This window comes from Pezoporus flaviventris, unplaced genomic scaffold (assembly GCF_033815535.1).
Source record: "Pezoporus flaviventris isolate CSIRO_AGI_PZ_B2104156 unplaced genomic scaffold, CSIRO_AGI_Pfla_v1 ptg000037l, whole genome shotgun sequence".
Classification (NCBI taxonomy): Eukaryota; Metazoa; Chordata; class Aves; order Psittaciformes; family Psittacidae; genus Pezoporus; species Pezoporus flaviventris.
In genome coordinates, this window is record NW_026892585.1 from 17615637 (window position 1) to 17628935 (window position 13299).

General features: G+C 37.3%; 2 protein-coding genes across 6 annotated transcripts in view; one reads left to right on the forward strand and one right to left on the reverse strand.

Annotated features, from left to right (window-relative positions):
* Window positions 1-13299, forward strand: part of WIPF3 (WAS/WASL interacting protein family member 3) — a 303238-nt gene that overhangs the window by 269440 nt on the left and 20499 nt on the right. The gene's annotated exons all lie outside the window — the stretch shown is intronic.
* ANKRD28 (ankyrin repeat domain 28) overlaps window positions 1-13299 on the reverse strand; it is a 117706-nt gene that overhangs the window by 51551 nt on the left and 52856 nt on the right. For all 3 annotated transcript variants that reach the window (XR_009745395.1, XM_061464874.1, XM_061464873.1), the window contains exon 3: window positions 3263-3341. Coding sequence is in view for 2 of the 3 variants with exons in the window: in XM_061464874.1 (XP_061320858.1) it covers window positions 3263-3341 (79 nt within the window). In the remaining variant the exon portion in view is untranslated. The remainder of the gene's footprint in view (window positions 1-3262; window positions 3342-13299) is intronic.

Genomic DNA, 13299 nt, shown 5'->3' on the forward strand with positions numbered 1-13299 from the left:
AGTTTATTAGTGTTCATAGAAGATCAGTGTTTCAAGATGAAAAACAAAAGGCAATCTAAATGTCCCAGCCTCAAACTGGAGTCACTGAAGCAATTTTCTTTGCTGTTCAGAGTCTGTATTCAAACCATCACCTTCAGGTCCCTTGCCCAGGTGAAAGGCTACAATATGAGAGGTCACAGGGCAACCTTCAGGTTTGGTGCGAATATATCTCAAGAATTCAAAAACTAAGTAAGTATGCTTGTAAGACTGAAAACTTATTCCACAAGAGTCGGCAAAAAGGCTGAATCGCTTCTATCTTCAGAATGTGCAATATGGGTTGCTTACGTCTGTAGCAAAGTAATATATTTTAACAGCAACATATGGTCCAAAATACATACTTGAAAGCAATGTGGACCCCTGGACTGGGATGGAAAAGACATTCCAATCAAATTAAAAAAGCCCTATGTCTAAGTAACAGACAATACACACTTTTTAATAGAGAATGAGGAAGAATCATGCAAAAGCAGTGGAAAGATTAATATTGACTTCAGTCATTTTGAGATCCAGTTTGAAGAAAGAATAAAAATGGCAAAGCTAAGAGTCTTTATAGTATAGCCTGCACAACAGGAAAACTATAAAGTGGTTCCCAGTAACATTCCAGCAACACTCTATTAGAGGGTATTACAAATTGCAAAGCCAAGCTCTCACAATGTAAGAAATGCTAGGATGAAGTATTCTAATTCATTTCCTTGTGCATATATATTACAATAGGGTAGTTAAAGCTAAATACAAAATTTTTACATGGAAACTTACTGCACAGAGGAGACTGCTGTTATTTATTCAACAAACTATTTCTTCATTGCTCAAAAAGAGGTCTTGCAACATGGCAAGTGTTCTCCAAACCCTGCTCTGGTAACAGATGTTCTTTATTTTCTCCCTAATGCTCACCTATTAGGACAAAATGTAACATTATATATCTGTCTCAAAGGAGATATTTGATTTCCAGCTGAAACACAATAGATAAATTTTCCCTATCTTTATGAAATGGAGAGGATAAATACACTAAACCTCTGTGCCCCATCTTCCAATTGAGAGAATTTAAAGAAAGATCTTGGCTTGTGCATTCCAAGGCGCCTAGACCTGATTTCTCAGAGAACCAGCTGGTGTGCAGCACTTTAGATACAGCTGTGAGCACTCACACTTCACAAACCTCAAAGATTTTAAATCCAGCATTCAGAAATGAGGAAGACTAAATTAGTAGCTGCTTTTTAAAGAGTCTGGTTTAAGCTGCTTGCCTAAGATCACAGCTTGCAAGCAGGTAATACACAAATAGGCAGCCAAGTACAGCACAGCCTTTCAAACTCAACAGCCTTAGCATGCAGACATCACTTTCTCATCCCGCAATTAAATGCCCCTCTTCATTCACATACAGATACATCAATAACTGGCATCTGTGCCTCCTTCACTGTACCACCCCGATTCATTCCCAAGCACACCCCCTCCTTGTGAAATTCATGAGGCTGTGCTTTTACAGCAAGGCACAAACACATAATTGAAGTCTGCAGCACAGCCCATGAGCAAAGGTTAGACTGATATTGCCTATACAATCCACAGCTTTGGAAGCTCTTGATTTTGCAACTACTCAACATGTTGCTTTGTGTAAGTAACATTTATTTAATGAAAATCAAGATTTATCTGAGATACATCAATGCCTCCCAGTCTTCTTTTAAAAAATCTACAGACACAGCATCATCCCACCACCTCTCCATCACACAACAGCTCAACTTTGGACTATTCATACAGCCCTAATTCTTAGCTATTCACTTCCCTCCTTTGTTCTCCCATTTTTGTCACAGTTATACTCACGCTATGTGCCCAAATAGCATGATGTACCTTTCTTCCTTTAGTGCCATCCCCCAATCAGGATCTTGTTTCATTAATATCTGAACTAAAATCTTGCTCCTTCCATATGCCCTTTGTCCATGAGAGGTATTTTCTTCCAACTGCAGTTCTGGTAACTGGACTCTGTTCACCCACACCAGTCAGAAGATCCACTCCTAAAAGTATCTGACTACAACTTTTGTTTGTAACACAGCCAGTTGTTTGGGGATTTTACTTGGTTTAGTTTTAAATCACTGTGAAAACTGAAACAGAAAGAAATATCCTCGCAAAATCCACGATCTCTCTTCAGAAGAATGGGGTCTATGTATTTTCAGGAGTCACCAGAACTTGTTTTTTCCTTGACAGGGAAAACCAGCACCTTCTCAGTAACACAGGTGAAATTTTCTCAACAAGTTATGACTATAGAATACTTCCATGAGAAAAAAACCCAGACAAAACACCACCATAATGTGATTCTAATTAATTATAAGTATATATAATTATATAGAGTAAATATATGTAATGAGAAAATTATACCTTGCTAAATTATAAAAAATTAAACTGGACCAAGCAATGTCAACTGAAACTATGGCGTGACACCTACAATCTTTAAAATCTTATTTCCTTAAAGCAAAATTTATTAAAGGTTCATGGAGAGGATAGTGATGGGGTGTTGAAATAGCCAGCTTTGCACAGGTAAGGTGCACCATTTAGCAGACTGAAGATCGAAGTAGTTCTATGGGGCTGTTACAAGTTTTAATCTTTCTGTTTAACCTTAAATCTCCATATCACAAATCCAGCTTCAAGCTACCTGACAGGCAGATTTATCCAAGATCAAAACCAATCCATATCAGTCATGAACTTCTGCTTACAAGTTTTTGGGTTAGTTTCATGGTTTTCTACCTTTTTAAGTATACTGTTTTACAGAACTTGCACTTTGTCTTAGTACAATTAAATAGGAAAAGAGATGTGAGATTTTAAAATACTCAGCTGTTCCTGATTCTATTCTGTACATTTAAGCCAATAGCAAAGGATACTTAAAAATAATACCATCAACTCTGGATGTTATCCTCTATGTTCAATTTTATCTTTCTGAAAACAAAAGCAATGCTAGTAACATCTACCTATAACAAACTATCATGTCTTTAGACTAAACCACTTAAAGCTGATCAAGCTACAAATAAAGATAGCTGTGAGAAAGGTTTCTACAAAGAAATATTTTAAAGCAGAACTACACAGTATTATAACACTGATAAGTTTTGAACCCAAAATTCCAGTACAAACATCTTTAATTTCTATTACATTAAGTATCTCAATAAATGCTAAACAGTGTGAGATGTACATAAATATTGCTTTGGATGTGCATAGAGTTTTTTTTTCCATTAACAGGAACAGAACATACCAGATAAAATAAGTAGTTCAATAATTTCTGCATCTCCCAGATAGGCAGCAGCATGTAAAGGGGTCCTTTTCTCATTATCCTGTGGTAAGAGGGGGGAAAAAAGGTTTTATTTAAAATAAAAAAAGTATGTTTTAGCATTCTCTATGAGTTATGAAAAAACACTGTATAAAAGTGTATCTTCCAAATATTGTACATTTTATATTCTAGAAAACAATTACGCTAAAGACTTTAGTCATGTTAACTAAGACCAGCATGCTTCTCCCTTAGGAATGACTAATACCTACCCATCCAACTAGCGTTTTCCTGACATACACAGAGCAACCCATCAGTTAGAAATCACCATTTACTTGTCTCTAGAGACAGGAACTTCAGGCCGAACTACACCTTAGAAACCGTGTGTCACTTTCATATGCAACAATTAGTGAGAAACATTTTCTGTGGGAAGTTTAAACTTAGGTTCAGCAGTTACTTTTCTAAACCTAAAACAGAAGAGAAGCTGGAGTGAGCAGGGGCAAAAATACCTAAATCCAATTTCAACTGGTTTGTTTACTGTAAATAAACCAAAAGAAGGTAGATATGCAATTTATTTTGCAGAATAACACCGAAGGAAGCAAGTTAGACCCGGCACTACGGATCAGTTCTGGCTGATCTAAGGTCCTTTTGAAAGTACAAGCAGGGAACTTACTTCGCCATGCACAATATATACTAAGATTTACTCCTGAAAGAGTAGCACAAAATACTCCTCAGCTCTTTCAATATCAGTGCCAATTTCTCTGAACTAATTTATAGCTTAATCAAAAGATCACTTTCATATCACGGCATGTGATTAAACTGGACAAGAGCCAACCAGTTTGCTCTCTAAGGGAAGACTGATGAAAAATAAGAGGCAGACCATCAATCAGCATCTTGGTTCTGGCCTAAGCTCTGCTTAGATGGCTAGAGTTGCAAATACACTGGGGGTGAGGGATTATAAACAGCAAGAATTTTAAGTCACAAGACATTTCTATTCATTTCACTGTTGATTCACAGCTACAGCAAAATTAATGCACATTTCAACTGACATTTTATTGTGAAGAGCGTTGCTCTCCCTTGCCAAAATAACCTTCTTCAGTGAATCCTTACTTGAGAGCTAAGAGCATACAAGATGGAAATTAAAGCTAATCTCAGGAGAGATCCGATAGTGGAACTGGAGCTGAGACCCAAGAAGTCACTTCTAAAACATAATATGCAATTTCAGAACTTCAACATTCACTTCCATGTACCCAAGACAACATCACACACACAATCCCTAGCCCAGAAGAACTACTCCCTGGTTAGTACCTGCTCAGATAATGCTGAAGTTACACAGTCACCATTTTATCAGTGTTTCCTAACATAATTTTCTAAGTTACACACAAGCAATCCCAAATTGAGCAGTGCAAACCTGACACTGATGCACCCAGAATGAGAAATCTATAGTACTTATCACTAACACCACATAATGCCTCACAGTACCAATTACTTGCCAGCATGTCTCAATTGCAGATTACACATTTGTGACAAAAAGACAGCCCCTGGCACCAAGGACTTGCTATCTAGGGAAAAAAAGGAAATAAAAAATAAAGACACAGACAGGAAGCACAAGGGAAAAAGTAATACACATATTAAACTTGCTACTCAGCCCAAAGGCAATTAAGAGCTGCCAGCAATGAGAATCTGTTTTCATTCCTCTAGTTTGGAGGAGTAGAGTGACTACAGCTAGCTAACACTTTGCAACCCCTTTTAAACCTTTTTGATAATGCTAAAGAGCCTATAACCTATAAGAGTAAGGAACAAGCAGAACCAAGTACGATATTATACTGGCTGCAATTTCATTGTAGAATTTGAGAAAATGAGATGAGTGATGAGTTTGTCCCTCCATAGAGAAAGTATCTGCTCACGAACACAAGAACTGCATTCCCTGCTTAAAGGGCAAAAACTCACTATTGTAAAAATAGTAATCATATTTATTGTAGTGTTGGTTTGGCTTTTTTTGTTTGGTTGTTGGTTCGTTGTTTGGCTTTGGGTTTTTTTAATGTCTAAGTGACAGAAGTCAGACAAGTAACCAGCTGATACAACTTCTCATAAATCATCCAATAAAATGGGGAGAAGGGAGCTATTTGTCTAGAAAAATATTGATCACCAAACACCAAATATATTTTCCTGAAACATCCATAGTCTGAATTTCTGGCAAAGTCAAGCCACGCTTCTCCAAAAATCCAACCCCTACAAACAGAAACTGTTGAGCACTCTGAAACCACCAAGATACAAATATGAAAGCAGCTCTAACACAAGCAACATAGTCATAGAATTGTTTAGGCTAGAAAAGACCTTTACAGTCACTGAGTCCAACCATTTCCACTCCAGCACTCCCATGTTTCCAAGCTGTTTCCAGTCTTGCAAATCTTCCTGTTAATGCTGCTCTTAAACTGATAGCCTGAAAATACTCAAACCCCAACTCCCAGTTCTGCAGTAGGGAGTACAAACTGGGAGTGTAGGATGCAGGAGGCTGGTGGATCAGGGTATGACTGCTGGGATGCTCACAGCTTGTCATCTTCTAGGTCAGCTCCAGAGACTGGTATTTCAACAATCCCAAGCCCAAGGGTCTCTATTGACCACAAGTATTCTGCATGCCAAGGGTGCTTTGACATAAACCCTTCCCCCCCGGTTTCACAACTGGCACTCTCTGATGCTTCCAAACAATTCTTTTTAAATTTAACTTCTGTGAGAAAGCTATTGGTTTAGTTAAAAAACCTGTTTTTCAGAACTTCTTACAAAAGCAGAAACAGAAATGCTGCATTCAGCAGGCCATCAGCAGTATGCAGAAGTCTTTTATTCCACTAAAAGAAAATCCTAATTTTGTTCCAGGTGAAGTTTTACATTTTTTTGGTGAACTTCAATAAATTAAATCTGAGAAAAGTTAAAGAGATTTCTGTATTTTAAATGCCAGTAAAGAATTGCTGTACAGACCAACCACTTTTTACTGAAGAACAGTGATGATATGATGAACAAACTTGATCTGCAAATACAGAGTACTCCATTATAAAGCATTACAGTAAAGAATGCTAATCAAGCTTTCAGTTTTAACAAGCAACCTTGGAAGCAGACATCTTGCAGCGCTGATATATCATACGGTCATAGAATGGTTGGGGTTGGAAAGGACCTTAAGATCATCTAGTTGCAACCCCTGCCATGGGCAGGGACACCTCACACTAGACCGTACTAATATAAATATTGGTCCAAGTGTTGTTCCTTTAATTTCATAAACTTAAATGGCACTAAAAGAAACATTCCAATAGAGAAGCAGTTTTGTATATTAAAGGCACTGTTACACAAAATGTAAAATCTAGCACTGTTGGTACTATTTAATTCCCAGTATCACAGTGTTACTGCAGTATTTGACAATACAGAAAAGCAAGTGTTGTGCCATCCTAATTTTCCAGTTCAAAAATCTGCAAGGCAAATGGGACTATTGCAACTCTCAGTTGGCTGTAAAGCTCTTATAGAAACACATCACCCTAATTGCATTAGGCAGGTTTTACACAGTTGAATGAGAATGTTGGATTCCAGTAGAAACAACCAAGAAATTTATATTCCTTATACGGAATGCCAGATTTTAATTCCAGGTATTGGTCACTGGTGTCAATAAACTAAAAAGGCAATAAAAGGCCTGGGTCCTTAAAAAAAATCAGTTTTCAGAATGGCAGTTCTGAAAAACCCCATCATATTTATACGCACCTTTGAACTGCATTACATAACAAACATATAATCCTTCCATTCGCAGTACTTCTATTTCTCAGGTTTTCAAAACATTTCATCTACACAGGGGTTTCTATAAGGATTGCACCATGAGAAATACATAGGAGGCTTATGACCCTGTTAAAACCAAATCTGGAATAAAGTGACAGGGTAGTGGTGCTACAAGATTCTTCTGAACTCCCCTAACCTAGAAAAAAGGATAATGCCACCTTTGTTTTATTCTACCTAAAACATGGGGTTTAATTGTTTCACCATTTATTTCATGGATCAAAACTTCTACAATGTCTTATTAACCATTAATAAGCATTAGTTTGGTCTATGGCTAATTAAAACATGCAGCATTCAAATCTACCTCTTTTTAAAGTAGTTTGAATTATAATAATTTATTCCTGGTTTGGGTTCTATCTCAGCAATTGATTTAGAATAACTACACCCAACTATAGAGAGCTTTAAGGAACCAGATGGCTTTAAAGGCAGATCTCTTATCCCGCACATATCCAGTAAGACTGCCATAACCTGATTATGCCTTCTCCATGAGTACATTAGACTATAATTTCAATTTGCCCTTCAAATAACTCAACACTAATTCAGAGATTTCAGATAAGTCAAAGTATTTTTTGGAGAAGCATGAATGCAACATCCCCCTTCATAAAACCCCTTCTTTATGCGATCTGCTCTTCAAAACCAAATTTTGCAGTAACACTTTAAAAAGCTCTCATTATTTCGTGATCACACAAAATATCATTTAATAAGTGTTTTCTGCTGCGTCACTTGTCAGCTGCCTGCTTCAATACCATCTGTTCTGTTTCTTCAGAAATCAACCCTAAATACACAATTCTAAATCTTGAAAGAGTTTCAATGCCAACATACCCTGTAATAGCTTTAATAAACTTTCTTTGCAAGTTAGACTATTTTTAAATGTAACACTTCATACAGTGTATTTTTCGGTTAGGCTAGAAAAATAGGACTATTCAACCAGCATGATTTGTAACTCCTGAGTTCACAGATAACATATAAGAACATGACTACAAAATACTTCCGATTCTTTGAGTGTCCAAAACCACAGAGGTCTCACCCAGTACGAAGCCCCACTGTCACACTTGAGAGTCACTAGAACATTGAATTTTATTTGCAGGTTTTGCTACAGATTTGAGAATTACCATTTCATAAGGTAGAAAAACTGCACTCAATTTCTTTGTTTGTTTTTTAAATGAACATATTTAAATATTTGGCTTTAACATTCCAACTTTAAACTTCACAAAAGTCTGGGTTAGGTATGTAATTCTGTAATTGAGGCCACTATCTCTTTGGAAGTGCCTTACCACAAAGTGCTATCTTACACATATCTTAATTAGAACTTGAAAATTAATTGTATGATTGTCAACTGAAAGTAGCAGAAAAAGACTAAGTATCAGGCTTTCAAAACTTTTAAATCTGTGACTAATTCATTTTGTATCCCTATCTTGAGTGTAATTAATCTGATATTTCTTTGGACTTTTTTTTCTTCCTCCTAAAGTTTCTTAGCTCAATTACATGAACATCACATTGTCAAAAAATTAACAAATTATAACTAATATTGCCTAACATAATTTTGAGAAGCATAGTTCTGTTTTCTAACCATATTTCAAATTTAAGACACAGCTCCAAGAGCAAGCCTAGCAAGCTACAATAACAGTCTTTTGCATGCTTAAAACCAGGAGGAAAGCACGTTATTAACCACAAAAATAACACATAACACAGCTAACCACAAAATATCCTTTGAAGCCAGATGACAGATACATTGCAGTTGACATGAAGAGATTTGTCAGGCTGACACCGTTAATTACTGAACTAATGATCATAGTACTGTTTGCATAAACACTTGTACTGCATTTGAAAGAAAAAAGGGGAATGGCTTTAAACTGAAAGACAGCAGATTTAGATTAGATATTAGGAAGAAATTCTTCACTGTGAGGGTGGTGAGGCACTGGCACAGGTTGCCCAGAGAAGCTGTGGACGCTCCATCCTGGAATTGCTCATGACCAGGCTGGATGGGCCTTTGAGTAACCTGGTCTAGCAGAAGGTGTCCCTGCCCATGGCAGAGAGGTTGGAACTGCATGATCTTTAAGGTCCTTTCCAACCCAAGCTATTCTATGATTTTAAATTTCCACCAGTATGACTTTATCACCACACATTACATTTCAGGGCATATCCTTTTCATGGCATTTATTAGGACAGAGCAAACCTACACACTTTCAAGCAATCACAAAAAAAAAAAAAGAGAGGAGTAATCTTTGCCCTCTTGCTTATTACGACAGCAGTAACCAGTGACTCTAGAGACCTTGTCTTGCAGAAGTGTCTTCAGCAACAAGGGTCACTTCAGCTGTAATCTCCAAACCTGAGTGTTGTTTGTAGTGAAGATCTTCAGTACCAATTTAACAGTGCATGCTCTTTGACTTGATTATAGATAATAAAAACTGTCACACTGTAGGTTAAACCACTAAACCATGTACTTTAGAGTGCCACTGTAGCTTGCGGAGACCTTAAAAACCTAGATGGTAGTGATACGTATGCAGTAGAAAATAAAAGGTAAGTCAGAAAAGAACTACAAAGCAACCTTCAAAAAGGTCACAAGAACATTATTTTATGAAAGACCAGGAGTTTATATGAGCATATAAACGTCACTCTAGGCATGCATGTTCCTTAAGAGCACAAGCTTACAGTTTTCTGAATTGCCACAAGAAAAAACATCCTCAAAATCCTGCAACAAGGTAATTTTTAGTGGATCTGCACTGGCACACAAAGCAAGTAGCAAGCACTCTGCTTTTAGGATGTTAGAAGGAAACACTATGACTGTATAATTGCCATGGAGGCACTAACTCTCCTCTTCAAAACTTCGTTTTTCAACTCAAAAATCAACCTCTCAGCAACTTCAAACAGACAAACCATAGAGGTGTTCAGGTTCTGCATATGGACATATTTCAGAGCCAAGACAGACATTTAACTTGCACCTGGGTGAATGGGCAAAAGGAGGAACCCATGCTGAGTGGCATTAAAAACTACAGAACTGAACAAACTTTTTGTTCTGATTTTGTCACTAACAGCTGTGATAAAAGACTAAGAAATCTGGCAATATAAATCTTCTGAGCTATATCCACATTTCCATCATGAGAAATGAATGAACAACAGAATGAACCCAGGTCAGGAAGCCTCCATCCATGGCACAGGAAGGTATCTGCCATGATGAGAGTTTTCGGGGGGGGGGGAAGTAAGTATCACAGATACGTCTTTATATGGAGTTTTAGAGACTATAACAATGGTGACCAACTAATGCGCTCCATAATAGAACAGCTATCTATTCCTTTTCAGGTTATTGGAGGATCCCAGACTATCACGTCTTCCCTGACATGAAGTGTATTGGAGTCTTACAGAAAAACAGCTGGTCAAACATACGAGTTTTACCTTTACCTAGAGGAGAGCAGAACGACAGTGCCTGTCTCACATCATTCCACATTACAGGACACAAAGATAAATGGGAATCCCCATGAAGGAGGAGGCAGGGAAGAATTCATGCTGCATGACTGCTGTCTGGACATCTTCTGCAATCCCAAAAGCATCCTCATTTATTCTGATGCCTTCAGACATTTTTTTATACTGAATTTCTGCAACTGAATTTGCTGTTCACAGAACAGTACCAGAATCCATTGAAAATAATTTACTTCCTACATAGCTAATGATTATTTGATTCTACTCATAGAAGAAAACTAAACTGATGAAAAACTCTATCCTCACTGAACCATTACCCACAATTAACACACAAACTAACATCTTACAAATAAAAAGCTCATTAAAAGTTTGGCTCCTTTCTAAAATGCCTGAAGTGTCAAAGTAATCTGGTGGGAACCACTAAAACTAAGTCTGCAGAGAAAAAAACATCAAGCATTCATATGTATATATTGTAGTGACATATTCTATTTGAATACTCACTTATATTCAACCACATTTATTAAAACTTCCTTTTTAAGAACAAGTAAGATAGCTCAGTTGTATCTTTCCAGTATTTTTGAAGTATTTTTTCCAGTATTTTTGTGTATTTTTCTTTCCTCTAACTCAGGAATTAGAACAACTTTTAGGGTCAAGACTATTTATTAATACACCAGATCATTTGGGGGGCAGAGAGAGGGCAGGGGTGACAACAAAAAACCTCACCATTAAAACTTAAAAAATATCCACCCACAAACCTCTGTAGCATTTTTAACGATGCTGTATTAAAGAAAAAAGGATACAATAATATCTCATTAAAAAAACCTTTCCCTTGGCTTTACCCTTCCCGAATACCAAGTAAATGATTTGTAAACATTTACCTGGCATGTACAGCAGAAGCAAATCCCAGCTTTTAATCAGAATGCAGTTGCTGGTAAGAAAAATAATAAATAATAACCCTGAAACTGTTTCTGAGAAACACAAAGCAGTAAAAGAGAGGACTTTCCATAATGAGCATACAGTGATGCGGAGCACATCTACATAACCCAGCCTATGCTCGCAGAGCGGGGTGAGCAAGGGACAGTGACTGCCTCGTCTTACCCTGTCATCCATTCCGTAACAGCTGAGGACACAAATAAGAGAAGATGCCAAGAGAGAAAACAGTACAAAACAGGCTCTGTTTATTCTCCCGTGAAAGATCACACCACACTAGGTAAGGTATGCACATCTCCACCACAATTTAAATCCATCACATTATGTTTGAGTCCATGATACTTTTGTTCAGAAAAACTAGGGTTTCTGCCTTTTTCATTGCAAAGCCTACGGCTAGAATGACAATCCTACACCTGTCTGATGTAAGCCAGGTATTCTTTTCACTAACTGCATTGTCTTGGTGACAGGAAACGATGTTGTTGTGTGTTTTATGTTATCACCTCTTCTTGGAGCAAGCTAAAACATTATGTTTAATAGCCTCATAAAGTAAGGTCATTTGGCTGCAATATGCAAAGTCCTGTTTAGAGATCCTTGAGCTATCCTGATCATCTGACTCATACTAGCAGACAACACAGTCTGTGCTAATACAGAGACAAATTGTTAGGCAAGAAAAATCTATTCTGAAGAATGAGAGTTAAAAAATCCTTCCACCACACAGTAAGTGTCTGCAATACAAAACAAAAAGTCCCATCACTGATCAGAAAAGAAACCCAACAGAAAGCCTCTGCTAGAACAGAACAAAACTCCTCCAAAACTGCTGGTAAGCTCAGATCAAAGTATTTTACTTGCACTATTCCTTAAGCTAAGCGGATAGGGGATAAGCCTAGAAGATACATGTCATTATAGGAAGAGCTAGGAGCAACTACAGCAGGACATTTCACTCCTTTGAGACAATAAACCAGCATAATGTAATTGATTTATAAGTTACCATAATCACAAACATACATAACTAGTATTTCATGCAAATAAAATCTGAAGTTAATTAATGATAAGGAGGAGCCATAATAAAGCAGGGTTTTAAAAAGACTGAAAAGAGAACAGAATTTCATTGCTTTTGGAGACAGAAAGGTACAGGCTGATGATATCACAGGCCTGAGAAATTCCCCCTCAAACTTCATATTACAGACAGACACTGTATCTGAACTTTTGGGGCACACTATTCATCAAGAACCCAGAGAACCCCTCATTGTAATGAGCTTCCAGTTCATATGGTCTTAGACACGACACCAGCACGAGCCTTTCTAGGTTCTACAATCACTGAGACTCAACAAGAGACTTCCCTACAACATGTAGTAGTAAATGAGAAACACTTTCTTTTCCAAGTTTTTGATATACATCCATCCTTTATTAGAGTAGATTTAAGGAACTTAAAAAGGGTTTTCTGCCTCGCACAGTGTCTGTGTACAAGAGCCAAACTGGATGAAGGAAATGATGGTGTTTACTGATAGTGCATTAGATATTCCATAGTAGATATGGCAAGATGGCTTTAAACACTTGCAAAGTGGAGAAATTCTCTTGTTCAAAGGTGTGCATTAAGAGTTTTCACCCAGAAAGCTACTGCAAATAATCAGTGAATTAAAATCCTATCTTGCTGTTACTGGCAATGCATTCTTTACGGACTGTGTCAATGTTGGAAGTTAACACACATTAACTCTACTGAGCTTTTTTGTTCTCTCTGCTCTTTCAGTGGGGATGTTCTGTTCTCAAATACCAATCCTTTGCACGACAGGCACAGCAACTGCCAGGAGTAACCCCAGTAAGCTCTTAACTATTCAAGACCTCGCCTCTAGCTTGTTTTATAAAAG